General features: G+C 46.1%; 1 protein-coding gene across 2 annotated transcripts in view; it reads left to right on the top strand.

The window, feature by feature from the left end:
• Positions 1 to 18,638, top strand: part of PPAT (phosphoribosyl pyrophosphate amidotransferase) — a 59,739-nt gene that overhangs the window by 24,734 nt on the left and 16,367 nt on the right. For both annotated transcript variants that reach the window (XM_002717162.6, XM_089302724.1), the window contains exons 2-3: positions 16,662 to 16,728; positions 17,964 to 18,170. In XM_002717162.6, the coding sequence (XP_002717208.1) occupies positions 16,662 to 16,728; positions 17,964 to 18,170 (274 nt within the window). The remainder of the gene's footprint in view (positions 1 to 16,661; positions 16,729 to 17,963; positions 18,171 to 18,638) is intronic.

Raw genomic sequence — 18,638 nt, forward strand, 5'->3', positions numbered from 1 at the left:
GGCTTGGGGCTCATGGAGCTAGCAGGGGTCTCTTGGAGACAGCCAGATTCTTCTTAGGTCTCAGCTAAGCTCCTCTCCTCTGCTAGCTCTGGGTGGAAGGTGGTAACTAATTTGAAGGTGTGATTTTAAAACCCCAAGGTCACTTATGTGGCAACAAGGAGCTGTTTGTGGGGAAGATGCTGGCAGTTCTGGAAACAAGCTTTCCAGCCACAGCTGACAGCCTGCTTGTAGAGGACACTCTAAGTCTGAGAGGGCCCCAGCCCCACTGTGCAGCCTCAGGCCCTTGTCACCCACCTGCATGGGAGACCTGGAAGAAGCACCTGGCTTCAGCCTGGCACAATACTGGCTGTCGCGCCATCTGGAGTATGAACCAGCGATGGAAGAAATCTCTACCTCTCTCTCTACTTCTGACTTTCACATAATTATAATTAAATAAATCAACAACAACAACGAAAGAAATGCAAAGAGTGTCCTTGGGTGGAGTGGATTTTTTTCTTTACTCAGATGATCTGTTATTGAGCTGTAGACAGGAAGTCCAGCTAACCCAAGTTCACCAGCTGTGAGCTCTGTCTTAGCCTCCCTTGCCTTTGGTGCTGTTATTCTATTCGTTACCATTTTCTCCTGAGTGTTACATTTATTCATGTCTCTCTCCTCTTTGAGGTTTCCCATCACTGATGGGTGTAGCTCAGCACTAGGTCCATGATACGCAGATAGTGGGTGTTACAGGGATTCGAGTTGAACAGTTTTGCTATTAGCAGTAGCATCTGTAAGACTTTGGCCATGGGGCTGGCATTGTGACACAGCAGGTTAAGCCACTGTCTGACGCAAGCATCCCATGCGAGTGCCAGAAGACTTTGGCTGTGGGGAAAATCTCATTACTGCAGTTGATTTTATTTTTTTATCCCAATGTTCCTAGTGATTCCTCATCATCTGCAATGAGCAAATTCTTGGTAAATACTGTTGGGCTTACAACACAGCCAATCAGGAACCTCATTTCGTGCCTAAGTCCTGAAATCGTAAATCATTTTAATCTATTAAGTCTGTTTTTGTTTTTCTTCATTGTTAAAATGGAACTGTTCTTCCAAACAAGCAATTAAAAATTGTTTATCAGTTCTCAGTATTTTAGTACTTTCATTTACAAACTTAGGAAAATAGGAACATTAAAACAAAGGGATAATTTCTGTCAAGTGTGGAGCTGTAGGAATAGAACAGTTTAGCTGTACTTTCTTTTTAAAGATTCATTTTATTTGAAAGTCAGAGTTACACAGAGAGAGGAGAGGCAGAGAGAGAGAAATGTCCTCCATCCTTTGGTTCACTCCCCAGTTGGCCTCATTTGCCAGAGCCAGGTGCTTCTTCCAGGTCTCCCACATGGGTGTAGGGGTCCAAGGACTTGGGTCATCTTCCCCTGCTTTCCCAGGCCATAGCAGAGAGCTGGATGGGAAGTGGAACAGCCGGGACTTGAACCGATGCCCATATGGGATACCGGCACTGCAGGCAGTGGGTTTTATTCGCTATGCCACAGTTGTGGCCTCTAAGTTGTACATTTTTTATATTTTCCCTCTTCTTGCCATTAGGAAATATTATAAGTTAATGCATATTTCAAAAACATAAGAGGCGTACAATTGGCACTAGCAGTTAATGCCATTTTAATGTGCTTTTTCTGTATTCTGCAGATTTAAAAGGTAGTAGCATTTAACCTTTATAAAAAAAAGTCTTACCTCATATAAAATATTATAAAAAGTTGGCCGTATTCATCATGTGAACTCAGAAATCCTGTACTTTTACAGTTTTGTAAGCTGTGAAACAAAAAAAAAGGATGGTGCTGTCTCTTTTTGCCTTCTGTGGTCTCTGGGGCTGCCCTGGGCTTGGGGTTGCCAGGTCCCTGCTGTCTCTGACTTCCTCTGTTGTTGGGGTGGCAGCTTCGTACTGCAGGATGGCATCCAAACCGTTGAAGAACTTCATGGTTTTAGAGCAGCCTCCAGAGCTGTGGGCGCATTTAACTGTTCTGTATTCGTATTTGAGATTTTTATACTTTGCCTGGCACTGTTTCCAATCTCTGTGTATTCTCGAGGATTGCAGCCTTTTAGCAATGTAAATAAATTTTCCTTTATTTCTCAGTGTTCCATAAAGTCATTTTCATGTGATTTTTTTTCTACCCAGATGCTCAGGGTAGCTTTAATCTCCTTCTCAGTGTAGTGCTTTCCTGTTCCACTTTCATGTTGTAGGTTCAAAAATGTGACTCAAGCAGGTTTCTTGCAGCCATCCTTGTTTATGATGGCCTGGCCCCATCTGAGTGCAACGTAGCGGAATAATCCTTCCTGGAACAGCCTCTGAGAAATAAACTCTGACTCAGACTGGTCTTTTGCAGCTTTCCTTGGTTGACTGTGTGATCTGGTCCGGTCTGAATAAGCCTCCTGGAACATCCTCTGAGAAGCAAGCTGAAGCCAGTAAACCAGTTTGGGTCTCTGCCCTGCTCCTATGCCACCTTGTTGCCTGCTTCCTACACTCTGGGTTCCAACCCGCCCCGCAGACATTTCACTCTCGTTCTTGAGGGGTAAGGGAGAAAGGTCATTCTTCTGTAACTGCTTCCTGCTGACATCCCCCAGGACAAGGGAGCGGAAAGCTCCTGCTACAATATGAGATCAGTCTTGGTCACCAGGGGTAGCCCTTAGAGGCCATCAGGAACACGGCGGGGTATTTGGAAGACTGTCTCATAATCGGTGTTGGTTCGTTTTGAAGGGCAGTGTTAGGTCGGACACACCTGCTCACCAGGGTGTCTATAGCACAGTTCAGGGTAGGCTCGGGAGCTTTCTTTCTTTGGGTGTGGTAAATCCAAGGAGTCAAATCTTGGAATTTAAGAGAAGGGTGAGTGGTCAGTAGAACCAAGTCAGGTCCCATCCAGATGGGATTCAGCTGATCCTGAAGAGAACTCAGTTTCAAGTCTGTAAGTGGGCCCAGACTCTGATTCATATGGGTGGAGCTTTACCTACATCATATTTGCATATTGGTTAAGAGCAGTCACTGCTTACTCTAATGGTAGTTACGGTTTTGTTTCTTGGTGTGGCTTTTTTTGTTTGTTTGTTTTTGTTTGTTTGTTTGTTTGTTTATTTAAAGGAGAGGTTTTCCATCCACTCATTCGCTTCCCAATTGCCTGCAACAGCAGGGGCTGAGCCATGCTGAGGCTAGGGTCCTGGAACTTCACCCACATGGTGGCAGGAACCCAAGTTCTTGTTACCACTTGCTGCTTCCCAGGGTGCACAGTAGCAGGGAGATGGATCAGAAGCAGAGGTGGGACTTGAACCTAGGCACTCCGATATGGGATGTGGGCATCCCAAGCAGTGAACAATGCTCACCCCAATAAATGTTTTACTATTTTCTCAGTGTCCATATCTGGGCAGCTCAAGCAAATGGATAGCCATACTGGAAAGGTGTCTCTGGTATAGCAACTCAGATGGGCTGAAGCCTAATTTTGTTTTTTTGGGGCTGCTCTAACATGGGTTAAGGGGGTGGATACATACTCTGATTATCATGAACTTGCTGACAAACTAGCTAAGGATACCTTTAGGGTCCAGTTTCAGTTGTTCCTAACTAGGTATCTCCAGGGAGCCTGGGCTGCAGGACAATAATGGCAATCCTGGTTGTATCTCATGTTGAAGAATTTCCACGCACAGAGGGACAGTGTTTCAGTTGTTCCTAACTAGGTATCTCCAGGGAGCCTGGGCTGCAGGACAATAATGGCAATCCTGGTTGTATGTCATGTTGAAGAATTTCCACGCACAGAGGGACAGTGAGCAAAGTGAGATTTATTGAAAGCGGGAAACCTCCCACCACAGCAGTTTGTGGGGAATGGAGTACTCCAAGAAAGAAGCCAAGAAGCTTGCGAGTGCTGGCTGTTTTATACACAGTGATTCTGATTGGCCACTTACTGAAAACTGGATCCAGATTTAACCAATCAAGGGAGGAGTAGAATAACAACCAGTCAGGGAACCAAAAGTGCATACTAATAAGGAATACTACATAGGTCAATCAGAAAACTGAAACTGGAGTAGCATTTAAAAAAAAATGATTTATTTGTTTGGAAGTCAGAGTTACAGAGAGAAAGACACAGAGAGATCTTCCATCTGATGGTTCACTCCCCCGATGGCTGCATTAGCCTGGGCTGGGCTGGGCTGAAGCCAAGAGCCTGGAGCCTGAATCAAATGGTGCTACATCTGTGAAATAGGGAATGACAGGGTAACCGATACTAAGGTAAATCCAACCTGAATATTTTTCAGGCCACTTTTTAAAAACATTTATTTTATGTATTTGAAAGGCAGAGAGATCTGCCATCTGGTGGTTCACTCCTCAGATGCCCACAACAACCAGGACTGGGCCAGAGCCTCATTCAGGACTGGGAACTCAGTCCAGGTCTCTCGTGTGGGAGACAGGTTCCATCGACTTGAGCCATCGTCTCTGCTTCCCACAGTGCACATTAGCGGGAAGCTGCAGGCTGGAGCCAGGATTTGAACCTGGACACTTCAGTGTGGGGCGTGGGCATTTCAAGTGGTGTCTTTTTTTTTTTTTTTTTTTTTTTGACAGGCAGAGTGGACAGTGAGAGAGAGAGACAGAGAGAAAGGTCTTCCTTTTGCCGTTGGTTCACCCTCCAATGGCCGCCGCGGCCGGCGCGCTGCGGCCGGCGCACCGCGCTGATCCGATGGCAGGAGCCAGGAGCCAGGTGCTTTTCCTGGTCTCCCATGGGGTGCAGGGCCCAAGCACCTGGGCCATCCTCCACTGCACTCCCGGGCCACAGCAGAGGGCTGGCCTGGAAGAGGGGCAACCGGGACAGAATCCGGCGCCCCGACCGGGACTAGAACCCGGTGTGCCGGCGCCGCTAGGCGGAGGATTAGCCTAGTGAGCCGCGGCGCCGGCCCTCAAGTGGTGTCTTAACCACAACAGCACCACCCCGCAGACCACCCTTTTGTGATTCTCAGTCCCTCAGCTCCTAGGAAGGCTGTCCCTCTGCGGTGTTCAATTCTTTCCTGATAGCACACTTCTTGTCCTGACTTTGGCTTTCAGCAAGTCTTACACACTTTATTAAGGCAATAGTCCCTAGTTAATCTCTAATTACTTGCCCCTCATTTCCATGTGGTGCTGGACAAAACGGGGTCCAGGCAGCTACTTTGCCATTTGAATCTTTGGGTCAGCAACTCAGGATCACTAGGCACCAAGCAAAACTTTCCATGCCAAGAGGGGTGGGGCAACCATTTCCCAAAGGGCAAATAGGCTCTGAGGTGCGGCTGCCAACCACTTTCCTCTCAATGTGCTGACACTTCGACCCGAGGCTAGGGGCAGTCCATCTGGGTTGCCAGTTAGCAGGTGCAAGGTATCCATCACTTGGGTGTCAGCGAGAGTGGGAGGTGCTCAGGAGGAAACTTGTAACAAGCACTGGAGACTGTGGGAAGGTACAGTTCCCCAAAGGAACTGCCTCCCTGAAAAACAATTGGCTAATATAGCAAGGTTAGGGCAGTATCCAGGATGGTGTGAGGGGTGGCAGGAGGGTCTTGCTCCAGCATCATCCATTTTCCTGCATTATATGTTCAAAAAAATTCTGACTCAAACTGGTTTCTTTCAGCTGTAGCTGTTCCTTCTTTGCGGTGGTCTGGCCTTCTCTGCTACAGTGTCTCACAGTACAGTCTTCCCAGAACACCCTCTGAAAAACGCGCTCAAGAGCACAGACTGAAGCACCGCTTCAGCTTCTCCGCCCCTATTGCGCTGCTCCCCCACTGGCCGTGTTTGCCTACTTCCTACACTCGGTTACAAAAGTGACCTGGAAATGATTCACTACTTCTAGCCAGGGTCTTGGTTCCTAGGGAACCAGAAGGCTGGATGTCAGTCAGCTCCGAAGAGCTGAAAGGATCTGATTTAACTGGTTCAGGCTGCCTGAGGGAGTAACTTGAGAAACTGCCAAGTAAGCAGAATCTGGGATTAGGGAAGCCTAGACCTAATGATTGCTAACCTTATTCATTTCAGCTGTAAGGAAAAATTAGCCTTGAGGCAACAGGGAAGCAAAGCCTTTTTGTGTGCCTTTTGTTTCTTATGTAATTATCTTACCAAAGGAGTGCCAGAAGTTCTTTTGGCCACGAGGTTTATAACCAATATTAATATACTTTTTCTTTGACATGAATCATCTAGTCTTGTGATATAAGTAGATTTAAAGACTTTATTATTTTGCTTAATAAAAAAATCCCTGTTTCATGATTTATTTGGTCTTATATGATGTATAATATTCTGCATTTACTGTGGTATGTCATGCATTGAAAAGTAAGTAAAATCCATTTTTTATGAAGTTTTTATTTCTGATTAATAAAATGCCTGAACAATTACATTATGTAATTTTGGAAAAAGATTTTTTAACTAATAGTTAATAATAGTTAATAACCAATAGTTAATGTATTAACTATCATACAGTAAATGTACAAGTATGAAAGACTTTTTTTCTACTCTGATCTATACTCTTTGAAGCCAAAATCTTTCAATAAAAATATAGTGTATATATAATACCTGCTTGGAACTATTAATAATTACTGAGCCGTTGGAACTTTTGTTGGAGCTTTACTCTGCGATGATGCTGATTCTCTCTCTCTTTTTTTCTTTTTTTGACAGGCAGAGTTAGACAGAGAGAGAAACAGAGATAAAGGTCTTCCTTCCATTGGTTCACCCCCCCAAAATGGCTGCTACGGCCAGCGTGCTGTGCCGATCCGAAGCCAGGAGCCAGATGCTTCCTCCTGGTCTTCCATGCGGGTACAGGGCCCAAGCACTTGGGCCATCCTCCACTGCCCTCCCAGGCCACAGCAGAGAGCTGGCCTGGAAGAGGGGCAACCGGGACAGAATCCGGTACCCCAACCGGGACTAGAACCTGAAGTACCAGCGCCGCAGGCGGAGGATTAACCCAGTGAGCTGTGGCGCTGCCCGATTCTCTGTCTTGAAACTACGTGTTACCCTTTATTCATCTAGTTTTTTTTTCTCTCTCTCTCTCTCTCTTTTTTTTTTTTTTTTTTTTTTTGATAGGCAGAGTGGACAGTGAGAGAGAGAGAGACAGAGAGAAAGGTCTTCCTTTGCCGTTGGTTCACCCTCCAATGGCCGCCGCGGCCAGCGCGCTGCGGCCGGCGCACCGCGCTGATCCGATGGCAGGAGCCAGGAGCCAGGAGCCAGGTGCTTTTCCTGGTCTCCCATGGGGTGCAGGGCCCAAGCACCTGGGCCATCCTCCACTGCACTCCCTGGCCACAGCAGAGAGCTGGCCTGGAAGAGGGGCAACCGGGACAGAATCCGGCGCCCCGACCGGGACTAGAACCCGGTGTGCCGGCGCTGCTAGGCGGAGGATTAGCCTAGTGAGCCGCAGCGCTGGCCTTATTCATCTAGTTTTAACTGTCTTCCTGTGTCACTACAAAACACTAATGTAATGCATGAAATACAGACATGGTTAGAGTGCTCAGTCAGTGAGGGTTTTTAAGCATTGTTTATTTTAATCTGATATCAAAAGTGATATTTGTTGGGGAAAGTTTGGAAAACGCAGAATAGAAAAAAAGCAAAACCAAAAGTTTGTTTATAAATTTAGTACCTAGCTACAACTAAACATTTGTCTTCTGTTGTATACAAGGAGATTTCAAAAAGTTCATGGAGAGGCTGGCACTGTGGTGTAGTAGGTTAAGCCTCCACCTGTGGTGCCGGCATCCCATATGGGCACCAGTTCATGTCCTGGTAGCTCTACTTCCTATCCAGCTCTCTGCTATGGCCTGGGAAAGCAGTAGAAGATGGCCCAAGTGTTTGGGCCCCAGCACCCACGTGGGAGACCTGGAAGAAGCTCCTGACTTCGTATTGGCCCAGCTCCAGCCGTTGCAGCCATGGGGAGTGAACCAGTGGCTGGAAGATAGACTGAGTGCTTGGGTCCCTGCCACCCTGTGGAAGACCCTGATGAAGTTTCAGCTCCTGCCTTATGCCTGGCCCAGTCCCAGCTGTTGCTGCCACTTGGGGAATGAACCAAAGGATGAAAGATCTCTCCCTCTGCCTTTTCCTGTCTCTCTGTAACTCCGCCTTTCAAATACAAAAATAAATTTTTTTAAAGATTTATTTATCCAAAAGTGTTACAGGGGCCAGCGTTGTGATGTAGTGGGTTAAGCTGCCACCTGCATCTCATATGGGTTCAAGTTCCAGCTCCTCCACTTCCAATCCAGCTCCTTACTAATGCACCTAGGAAATCAGCAGAGAATGGCTTAGCTCTGGCCTGAGACATCTTATAAGAATGACTAGGGGACATGACAGAGTTGAAAACCGAAGCCTAGGGTCTCCAATTTCTTTTTAATCTCAGCCAACCTAATCTCACACAACATTCACCTTCCACAAACTTTCTACAACTTTTTAAAAAGATTTATTTGTTTGAAGGACAGAGTAACAGAGAGTTGGGGAAAGACAGAGGGAGAGGTCTTCCATCCCTGGTTCACTCCCCCAAATAGCTGCAGCAGCAGACCTGGGCCAGGCCAAAGCTAGGAGCCTGGAACTCCATCTGGATCTTCCACATGGGGCCCAAGCACTTGGGCCACCTTTCCCTGCCTTCCCAGGTGCATTAGTGAAAAGCTGGATCAGACGAGGAACAACTAGAACTCAAACTGGCATCCATTTGGGATGCTGGCATTGCAGGCAGTGGCTTAAGTACTGTGCCCAAGGCTGGCCCCTATAACATTCTGGTATTCCCTCAGTCATTTGTCCCATCTTTTCCTTTCCAGTCCAGGGTAGTCCAGTCATTTCACCTTAGGCCAGAAATTTCATACCTAATGCCTTTCTTTTTCCAAATAAAATTTTCTGTTCATGACCTTCTTCACCAAGAATATATACATGCTTATAGCTTTCTTTCTATTTTTTTTCTCTTATCTACTGGTTCCTTTATTTTACATCTTGAAATAACTCTGTAAAAGTTTTTAAGAAAAGCATTTTTAGTAAGAGAACATATACACAGAACATAATGAATACCGTACCTTTATCTGAATCATTTGTTTTTCTGGCTAGCAAGCTCAGGCACAAATGTATGGTCAGAATTCTGAAACTGTCTTTACCCATGCCCCCTCTTTTTAAAATATTTTTTTAAAAAATTTATTTGTTTGAAAGGCAGAGTACAGAGAAAGATGGATTGTCCATTTGGTGGTTCACTCCCTAAATGCCAGCCAGGAGCCTGGAATGCCATCCAGGTCTCCCATGTGGGTGATAGGGGCCCACATACTTGGGCCATCTTCCGTTGCTTTCCCAGGCACATTAGTAGGGAGCTGGATCAGAAGTGGAGCAGCCAGGACTTGAACTGTTGCCGGTATGGGATGCCGGTGCGCCTCGCAGGCAGTTTAACCTGCTGTGTTGTAATGCTGGCCCCTATCTTCTTTACCCGTAAAAAATGAATTTAAAGCATCTGTCCCTCAAGATTTTGCTTGAGTTATGTAAACCAACAGGCACTTGGATCAATATAATTTTCTCTGAATCATTATTTTAGTTATCTTTTTTTTTTTCACCCTGAATTGGCTGGCTTTGTATAACAACATACAAGCTTACATATAAACAACTCTAGCTACAAAATAGTGACATAACCCAGAGATCCATTCAGTGGCCATTTCCAGTCAGTCTCAGGTAGTACTGAGATCAAGTGTTATTCATGATCCTTCTCTGATTGGTCAGCAGTGTAGTGCAGGCTGGGGGCTACATGCGGACAGCTGGTACATTCTGTCCCAGACCTTGAGTTTCCTCGAAGTAGGACTGTGAGATGATACTGATCATCAAGGTGTAATCTACTGGAGAGGCAAGTGGCTTCATGAGTGATTAGAACTGGGTGATCAGAATCTTGTAAGACCAGCTGTAGCACTCCCTCAATTTTAATACTATCAAAAGACAGGGCGAGGACACTTGAGGGGAGGGAGGCTAGAGATAGGAGCTTGCTTGTATCTAGCATCTGCTTTTAAGCTACTCTTTCAGGCTTAGTTTCTTTTTATTTGACAGGTAGAGTTAGACAGTGAGAGAGACAGAAAGTCTTCCCTCCATTGGTTCACCCTACCAATGGCCACTAAGGCCGGCACACTGCGCCGATCCGAAGCCAGGAGCCAGGTGCTTCTCCTGGTCTCCCATGCGGGTGCAGGGCCCAAGCATTTGAGCTATTCTCCACTGCCTTCCAGGGCCACAGCAGAGAGCTAGACTGGAAGAGGAGCCACCAGGACTAGAACCCGGCACCCATATGGGATGCCGGCGCCTCAGGCAGAGGATTAACCTAATGAGCCACGGTGCTGGCCCTCAGGCTTAGTTTCAATGTCCCTATTTCTTGGTACTCCTCAGTCCTGTAGGAGTAGGGCTGCTAAACGTTCTACCAACCATCTGCTGTTGAAGGGGTGAAGTGAGGGTGTTTCAGTATTGGGTGAAGGAGACTATGAACATTTACTTTAAGAAAATCCCTGTTCCTGGCTTAACTGAAGAGATTCTCTGCCCGTAATAGGATCTGGCTTAGTTTTACAGTTTTATCCTGGAGTTGCATCACCATTCCGTAGCAGCAGGAAAGGTAACAACATTCTAGCATTCCCATACCTCAAATGAAAGCCAGAAAGATAGTGTTTTTCCCACCAGAAAACTTCTAGTCCCAAACCAGGAGTAGAGCCATTGATTAAGGCTTAGTGTGGGGTCAGACATAACATTATTCTGGGTGTGTGGCACTGTCATTTTAAGACACATTACGTGTTATTTGTCAGTGCCTTAATGTGCAAGGTCACACTCTCCAGTCGTATCTCTAGACCAAAGATGGATAGCAGGTGTTCATGCCGATGGAAGACAGGTCTTGTAAGCTTGGGAAATGGGCAGGTTCCTCTACTTTTTCCCCTCGTCTTCCTTGAACCCAAGAAAGGCCCAAAATACATCTTCTCTTCTATCCCAGGGGAAGCCGATGCCATCAACATTCATCTTTCTTTACTTAGAATCTATGTGAATGTTTACTCTTTTACCTCTTTTTTTAAAAAAAGGAAAAAAAGAGATTTATTTATTTATTTGAAAGTCAGAGTTACACAGAGAGAGAAGGAGAGGCAGAGAGAGAGATAGGTCTTCCCCTGCAGGTACAGGGACCCAAGAAGTTGGGCCATCTTCCACTGCCATGTGGGATGCCGGCACTGAAGACGGCAGCTTTACCTGCTACGCCACATCACCGGCCCCTCTCTTACCTCTTCTAAGACAGGGTGAGGTGAGGTGAGGTGAGGTGAGGGCTTTGAGTTCAGCCTTCTGGGCTAAGATGCCTAGTGGCAGATTACTGTTCGCAGAGTTTTCCTGGATATCCAGCCTTTGATTGTTCTGATCCATGCAGCTCTTTCCGAACTTGAAGAGTTCCGGATCTGACATCAGTCAGATCCAGCCTGTTGGGACACACTTGTTCAGTAGCCTATCATTGGTTCCAGGTCTGGGGCGAGGTGACTGGCTTTAAAGACAATATTGTTCAAATAACATGACCTGATATTTCCTCGGATAGCCAGAAGTGAGCCAGTGACCTCCTTTTCCAGAAGTGGCAGCCCGTGGTGAGCTGAATGCACTGTGCTGGGCTGCCCCAAAGCAAGCTCATCTGTCTCCTACAACACATCAGAGTGGCTCTTTTCAGCCGGTCTTGGGTGACAATGTCCAGGTTTTTTAAATGCACACCATTAGTGTACAAAATAAAATAGTGTCCCCAAATTTGAAGTCACTATCCCCAGTCTTAATCCTTACTCCTCAGGTACAAGTAAGTCAGAGCTTCCTCAACACCTTGAGCACTGTTGAGTGCTGTGTAGATTTTACCATTAGGTAAGAAAAACAATATCATGTCCAGTTAGTTTCTCCCTTTTGAAACAGGGACCCTCTATAGAGTGAGTTCTAGTAGTCTTTTATGATAGTTACTGTTACATAACTGTGCATTAGAACCCTTACTTCATAACCTCTCAGCTTTATCCACTTTGTTTAAGGTTGACACCGGTGATTCCATCTTGATTTTTATTCCCTCCTCGTGATCGAGATCTTTTTCTGAGCACACGGCTGATCACTCATCTTGTAACTAGGTTCCGTTTGTCCCTCATGGCCAGCCTGGATTTGACCTGGTTGTTGATCCAGTCCCGTGTGGGAGAGAGGTATTTTAATGACCAGGAGTCTGTCAGAACCCGTTCAGCCACATTTGAGCAACAGAGGTTTTGGAAGGAACTGTTAGCCTAAGGACCACTTTGGAAGGAAGGGTCCTTGGGCTGACTTTACCTGGAGTCGGTTGTTAAACTTAGCTGGATCTGTTCATCATCCCGAAGTATCAAGTCAGCATTACCTTACTGGGACTTGTACTTCTGGAGAATTCTGACAGGCAATAAGCACAAAGCTCAAAAAGGGGAAAAAAAAATAAAAACAACTACAAGGACATCAAAGTGAAAGGCTGGTATGTGTTATTTTATTTTTTTAAAGATTTATTTTATTTATTTGAAAGAGTTACAGAGAGACGTAGAGCCAGAGAGAGAGAGAGAGAGGTCTTCCATCCACTGGTTCACTCCCCAAATGACCTCAATGGCCAGAGCTGAGCTGATCCAAAGATAGGAGCCAGGAGCTTCTTCTGGGTTCCCCACATGGGTGCAGGGGCTCAAGGAGTTGGGCCTTCTTCAGCTGCTTTCCTAGGCCATAACAGAGAGCTGGATCGTAAGTGAAACAGCCGGGACTCAAACCGGCGCCCATATGGGATGCTGGCACTGCAGGCGGTGGCTTTTACCCACTACACCAGAGTGCCGGCCCTGGCAGGTATATTTTAGTTTGTTGACTGACAGTTTGCCTTAAGTACAGTAACAAAAGTTGCTTTGCTATATAATAATCTTGGATTTAGGAAACTCTCAAAGTGATGCCAATCCAAGGCAGACTTTTATAACTATGATGCCTGACCTCGAATTTTCTGGGCCTACTAAGAAATAACCTGCTCCATTTACTTGCTGCAAGGTCGGGAACCCTTGAAGCCAGGCATTCTGTGCATAATTTTAGATGTACCAGTGTTTCCAACTATATCCTGTTATGAGAACAGAATCCTCTGAACTCGTGCAATCGCATTGCCATGGGAAACCAAAAATCCTCATAAAAGTGTTTGAATTTTAGAGGAACTTAGTAGGGTGGAAAAGGTAAACACTTCCATCTCTGTTTACAGAACTATACCAAAGCACAGTATGCCATAGAAATCACAGGGAATAGGTTTCCTGAACCTAAAAGATGAAACATTCAAATAGAGAGCCAACAATATTTTAAATAAAAGACAGAGAAATGCACAGATTGCATTAATTCATTCTCATGTCAGGAATTCTTGTTTGATCTCCATCAGCAGTTTCATGGATCTTGTAGTTCCTCCCCCACTTCCAAGACTTCTAGAACTTCTTATCACTGATCTTAAAGCAGTCAGAAACCTGTTATTAAAGAACATTTGGGCCGGTGCCGTGGCTCACTAGGCTAATCCTCCGCCTGCAGCACCGGCACACCGGGTTTTAGTCCTGGTTGGGATGCCGGATTCTGTCCTGGTTGCTCCTCTTCCAGTCCAGCTCTCTGCTGTGGCCTAGGAGTGCATTGGAGGATGGCCCAGGTCCTTGGGCCCTGCACCCCATGGGAGACCAGGAGGAAGCACTTGGCTCCTGGCTTCTGATCAACGCAGCACCGGCCATAGCGGCCACTTGAGGGGTGAACCAACGGAAGGAAGACCTTTGTCTCTGTCTCTGTCTCTCTCACTGTCTAACTGCCTGTCAAAAAAAAAAAGTTAGTGTTCCTCATAATAGAATTTCAAATGTTCGTACAGTCAGAACCGTGGATGGCAAAAGACTTAACAATAGTCGTGGTTAAAATGATAAAACTAAGCAACTCACAAACAGAGCCAGTTATTACGTCCATTGCATGTCGTGTTTTAGAAAGCATCTCAGGAGTTTTACAAAACAACTCTCCTTGGCCCCTGGGCCTGTAATGGGAAGGGCAGAGTATGCGACCCTCATGTCTGCTTAGAACTCCACCTACTGTACCCAAGTTGACCCAAAGCCCAGCCATGGAGACGGAAAATACGGGCGCCAGCAGCCCCTGGGCTGGATAACAATCTTCACTGTTCTAAGACTCAACTTTCCCAAGCAGACAAAACTTAACAGAGAACAGCAGAGAATACCAGAGATTTCCTTAAAGATTGGAATAGAGAGATAGAGCTGGCCAGAACTCCTGTTCTGGAAGTTCACGTTGGGGCTACACACCTCTTTTGTAGAGTCTGGGGATTAAATGACCTTGATTAAAGTGATTGTCCCATTATCTATTTATTTATTTATTTATTTTTTGACAGGCAGAGTGGACAGTGAGAGAGAGAGACAGAAAGGTCTTCCTTTACCTTTGGTTCACCCTGCAATGGCCGCCGCGGCCAGCGCACAGCGCTGATCCAAAGCCAGGAGCCAGATGCTTCCTCCTGGTCTCCCATGCGGGTGCAGGGCCCAAGCACTTGGGCCATCCTCCACTGCACTCCCTGGCCACAGCAGAGAGCTGGACTGGAAGAGGGGCAACCGGGACAGAATCCATTGCCCCAACCGGGACTGGAACCCAGTGTGCCGGCACCGCAGGCAGAGGATTAGCCTAGTGAGCCGTGGCACCAGCCTGATTGTCCCATTATTAAGGTGATTGGGATGGCCAGACAGCCCAACCACACAGCCCAACTAGGCGGCAACCAGGGTGAACCCTCTTGGAGGCGTCCCGTTAGGAGGGAGACATTCAATTTAAATGGGAGCCCACCTCATGGAGGCATTGTGCCCACTGTAGGGTACCTTTGGTGCTTCTCTGGCTAAGAGGAAGGCCCAACACTTCCCCTTTAAGAGGGAAGGTCTCTGATGCTGGGTGGCCAACCCATGTTCAGGAGAGGGACAGTAAAGAGTTGTACTCGTCCTTGAATGTCAAGTCTTTCAGTCCAGGATGTTTCTAAACAGGGTGGTCAGCAAAATGTAGGGAGACCAGTAGGCTTTTAACCTTTGTGGAGGACAAAGGGAGCCTGCTAGGGTAAATGGAGGGGTCCTTGCCCCTGAGGGCATCAGGTACTGAACATCCATGAGCAGACACCTTCCAGTTCCTCCAGTGAGTCACCCTGGCCAGGAGTCATCAGTTGTCTTCTCAGAGGCAAGCCGTTCTCTGAGGACTTGAGAGAGAACACAGAGAAATGGGGTCCTCACCTCTGCAGGCAGTGGAGGCTAAGTACCTAAGAGTGGCAGCCTTCCAGTTCTGCCAGTCATCCTGGCCAGGAAGCATCAGTTGTCCCTGCCCAGGCAAGCCATCCTCCGAGGACCAGAGACAGAGAAGGGGGCTGAGAGCGCCCTGGGCTGATGGTGTGCAGGGGATTGCCCCGAGGAGCTGCACTGCCAGGGAGCAGAGTTATTTTTGGTGCAAAATGATTTTGAAATCCATGCAGTTTTTTTCGTAGCATGCCTTTTCTATTAGCTCTTTGAATACCTCTTCTTTATCTATGCATTCATCCTGTTGGAGTCTTAAGTAGAGATGTTAAAACAAAAAAGTCAGATACCAAAAGGTCTCTGAACAAACCTACGTGGTTTTACTGAGCTGCTACATGTGCTGGCCGAGTAGAGGAGTGGTTCTGTGAGATTCCCTCAGCCCCAGTAGCGTGGCACATAGCATTTGGGAAAATGTCCACTGACTAAAAAGTCAGGGTTGCTTTTTAATTTGTTTCTTTGGGAGGCAGGGAGACAAAACAGAGCTCCCCTCTACTGGTTCTCTCCCCAAATGCCTGCAACAGCTGGTGCTGGGCCAGGCCCAGGTGGAATCAGAAGTGGAGACAAGACTTGAGCCCAGCACTCCAATGGGTGGTGCAAACATCTGAGCTGTTGTCTTACCCATTAAGCCAAACAAGGGCCTCATAAATGCCAGAGTGTTTTATAATTTGGAGAGAAGAAAACAGATCACAACTTTGAACCTACGTTGCCTGTAGATAAAGGAGCGGGACAACACAAGTGGGCATAGTCCTGGTTAGGAAGGTGGTCCATAAGGAGACGGGTTACTGCATGTGGACGGTTTGTATGCAGAGGGCCAAGTCACCATAATGACTTTCAACATATGGGAAGGGAGTGTGGAGCAGTCTCTTTTAGTCTTGTCTTTGCTGGTTTAGCCCAAAGCTGTCAGTTTGATGTAAACTCCTCATATCTTCCTTCCTGCCTTCCTCCAGTCTGTAATGTAGTGTAGGACATTGTGGAATTCTTCTCTTATCAAGGACCTTGCGCTGTAGAAGCAGCACAAACTCTGGAGTTCAGTTGTTCTGATCCTGGCTTTCCTCTTTGCTCTCTGCGTGACATTGGGCAGCTTCCTTCCCACTCCATCAGGGTGCTGTGTGTAAAATGGGAATGGTAATCACAGTACCTATTTCATAGGACTGTTGTGAAAGCCAGATGAGGTCATTCATGTCAAATGTTTAGGACAGTAGCTGGGTACTAGGTAGAGCTGGATGCAGTACGGTCCTGTAACAACACTGGCTGCTCTTGCTAGTCCTCTAGTATCAGTGTAGGCGGTGCTGGTGTGGTGGCTTCCACTGTGTCCCTGGGTGCTTACTGACAAAGCTCTTCAAGGAGCTTATCCGTTGGACAGATGTAACAGCCGATGCCTTTTTGTGTTTCCAGGGGTCAGGAGAGTGCTGGCATTGTGACCAGTGACGGCAGTTCAGTGCCAACGTTCAAAACACACAAGGTAAAGTTGGATATTAAAGACTGTTGATGATAAAAAGATAACCTGATCACTGATATATGGGGGAGGTGGGATCAGAATAAATAATTTCAGTTAGATGTAGTGCCCTTTGGATCATCCTAACTTTTGTTAAATCTGGATGTATTTCTTCCCTAGTGGTAGATTGCTGCTCCACCTGCTCACTCAAACAGGAGGGCATTCATTTAGTCTTTAAGATGCCTTGATTTTTTAAATTTTAGTTTATATTTGACAAATTTTATTGCTTAGTACATCTGTTCTTAAATGCTGACTTAAAAAAGAGTTATTTGTGGGGCCGGCACTGTGGCACAGCTGGTTAACGCCCTGGCCTAAAGCACTGGCATCCCATATGGGCGCTGGTTCAAGACCTGGCTGTTCCACCTCTGATCCAGCTCTCTGCTGTGGCCTGGGAAAGCAGTAGAGGATGGCCTGGGAAAGCAGTAGAGGATGGCCCAAGTACTTGGGCCCATGTACCTGTGTGGGAGACTGAGAAGTTCCTGGCTCCTGACTTTGGATCGGCGCAGCTCTGGCCGTTGTGGCCAGGTGTGGAGTAAACCAGTGGATGGAAGACTTCTCTCTCTCTCTCTCTCTCTGCCTCTCCTCTCTGTGTAACTCTGACTTTCAAATAGATAAATAAATCTTAAAAAAAAAAAAAAAAAGGGTTATTCGTTTGAAAGGCAGTTACAGTAAGAGAGAGAGAGAGAACGCTTCCATCCAAGGTTTACTCCCCAAATACCCTCAACGAATGGGACAGGGCCAAACTGTAGCCAGGAGGCAAGAACTCCATCTGAGTCTCCTGCATGGGTAGCAGGGGCCCAAGCACTTGGGCCAGCTTCGGCTACTTCCCAGGTGCATTAGCACAGAGCAGGATTAGAAGTGGAGCAGCCAGGACCAAAACCAGTGTTCTGATATGGAATGCCAGCGGGTCAGCTGGTTTAACCTGCCGTACCACAATGCTGGCCCCGTTCTTAAATGTTTTAATGGAAAGTATCCCATAAAATAGAAGTAGTTCAACATTGTGAATGTACTAAATGCCACTAAATCGTTCACTTTTTTACAATTAGGATAATCTTTTTTTTCTTCTTAAGGTGAGGATTCTGAAGTGCAGACGTTAGCTAAACTGCATTGTCTAGTTTGGATGGCGTGAACAGAGAGGGTTTTATTATTCCCTAGCATTACCAGTCCCTGTTTTTTTCTAAAATGCACTTTTACTTTGCAAGGGAATGGGTCTTGTAAATCATGTCTTCACTGAAGACAATTTGAAGAAATTATATGTTTCAAATCTTGGAATCGGGCACACGAGGTACGCCACTACAGGAAACTCTGAATTGGAAAATTGTCAGCCCTTTGTTGTTGAAACGCTTCATGGGAAAATAGCTGTGGCACATAATGGTGAATTGGTAAATGCTGCTCGGTTAAGGAAAAAGGTAAGTTGAGGTTTTATTTTTCTTGCTCTTTTCTTGATTGGGGTTAATGAAAACATGATGAGGCTCTTGCTACAAGGCATTGTCTGATGTTTAATAAGCACCTGCTACCCCAACTGCAATGCACAGTTGCATGAGAATCACGCAATTCTTCCAGATTATAGCGTATCTGCATTCTAATATGCTCCCAAGATGCTTTACAGAAGAGATTTAAATAAGTTGATTTATGGTTGCTTCTAGATGCTCAGAGAAGTTAGAGTTTGTGAATTCTTGCTATCCTTTTTAGTTGTCCAAAGCTTGTATGAAACTGGAAAAACCAAATGGTTATTCCTAATCTCACACTCAGCACAGAACTCTCCTTTGATCAAATGTGAGGATTTCTCACACCAAACAATTTTTACAGAGGACATCAACTGAGTATCCTATAATTCACTTAAATTTGGATTCTGCATTAGTTAGAATCAGATCCCA

The sequence above is a fragment of the Oryctolagus cuniculus genome, chromosome 8 (assembly GCF_051225735.1).
Source record: "Oryctolagus cuniculus isolate XC-2025 breed Fujian yellow rabbit chromosome 8, ASM5122573v1, whole genome shotgun sequence".
NCBI classification, from domain to species: Eukaryota; Metazoa; Chordata; class Mammalia; order Lagomorpha; family Leporidae; genus Oryctolagus; species Oryctolagus cuniculus.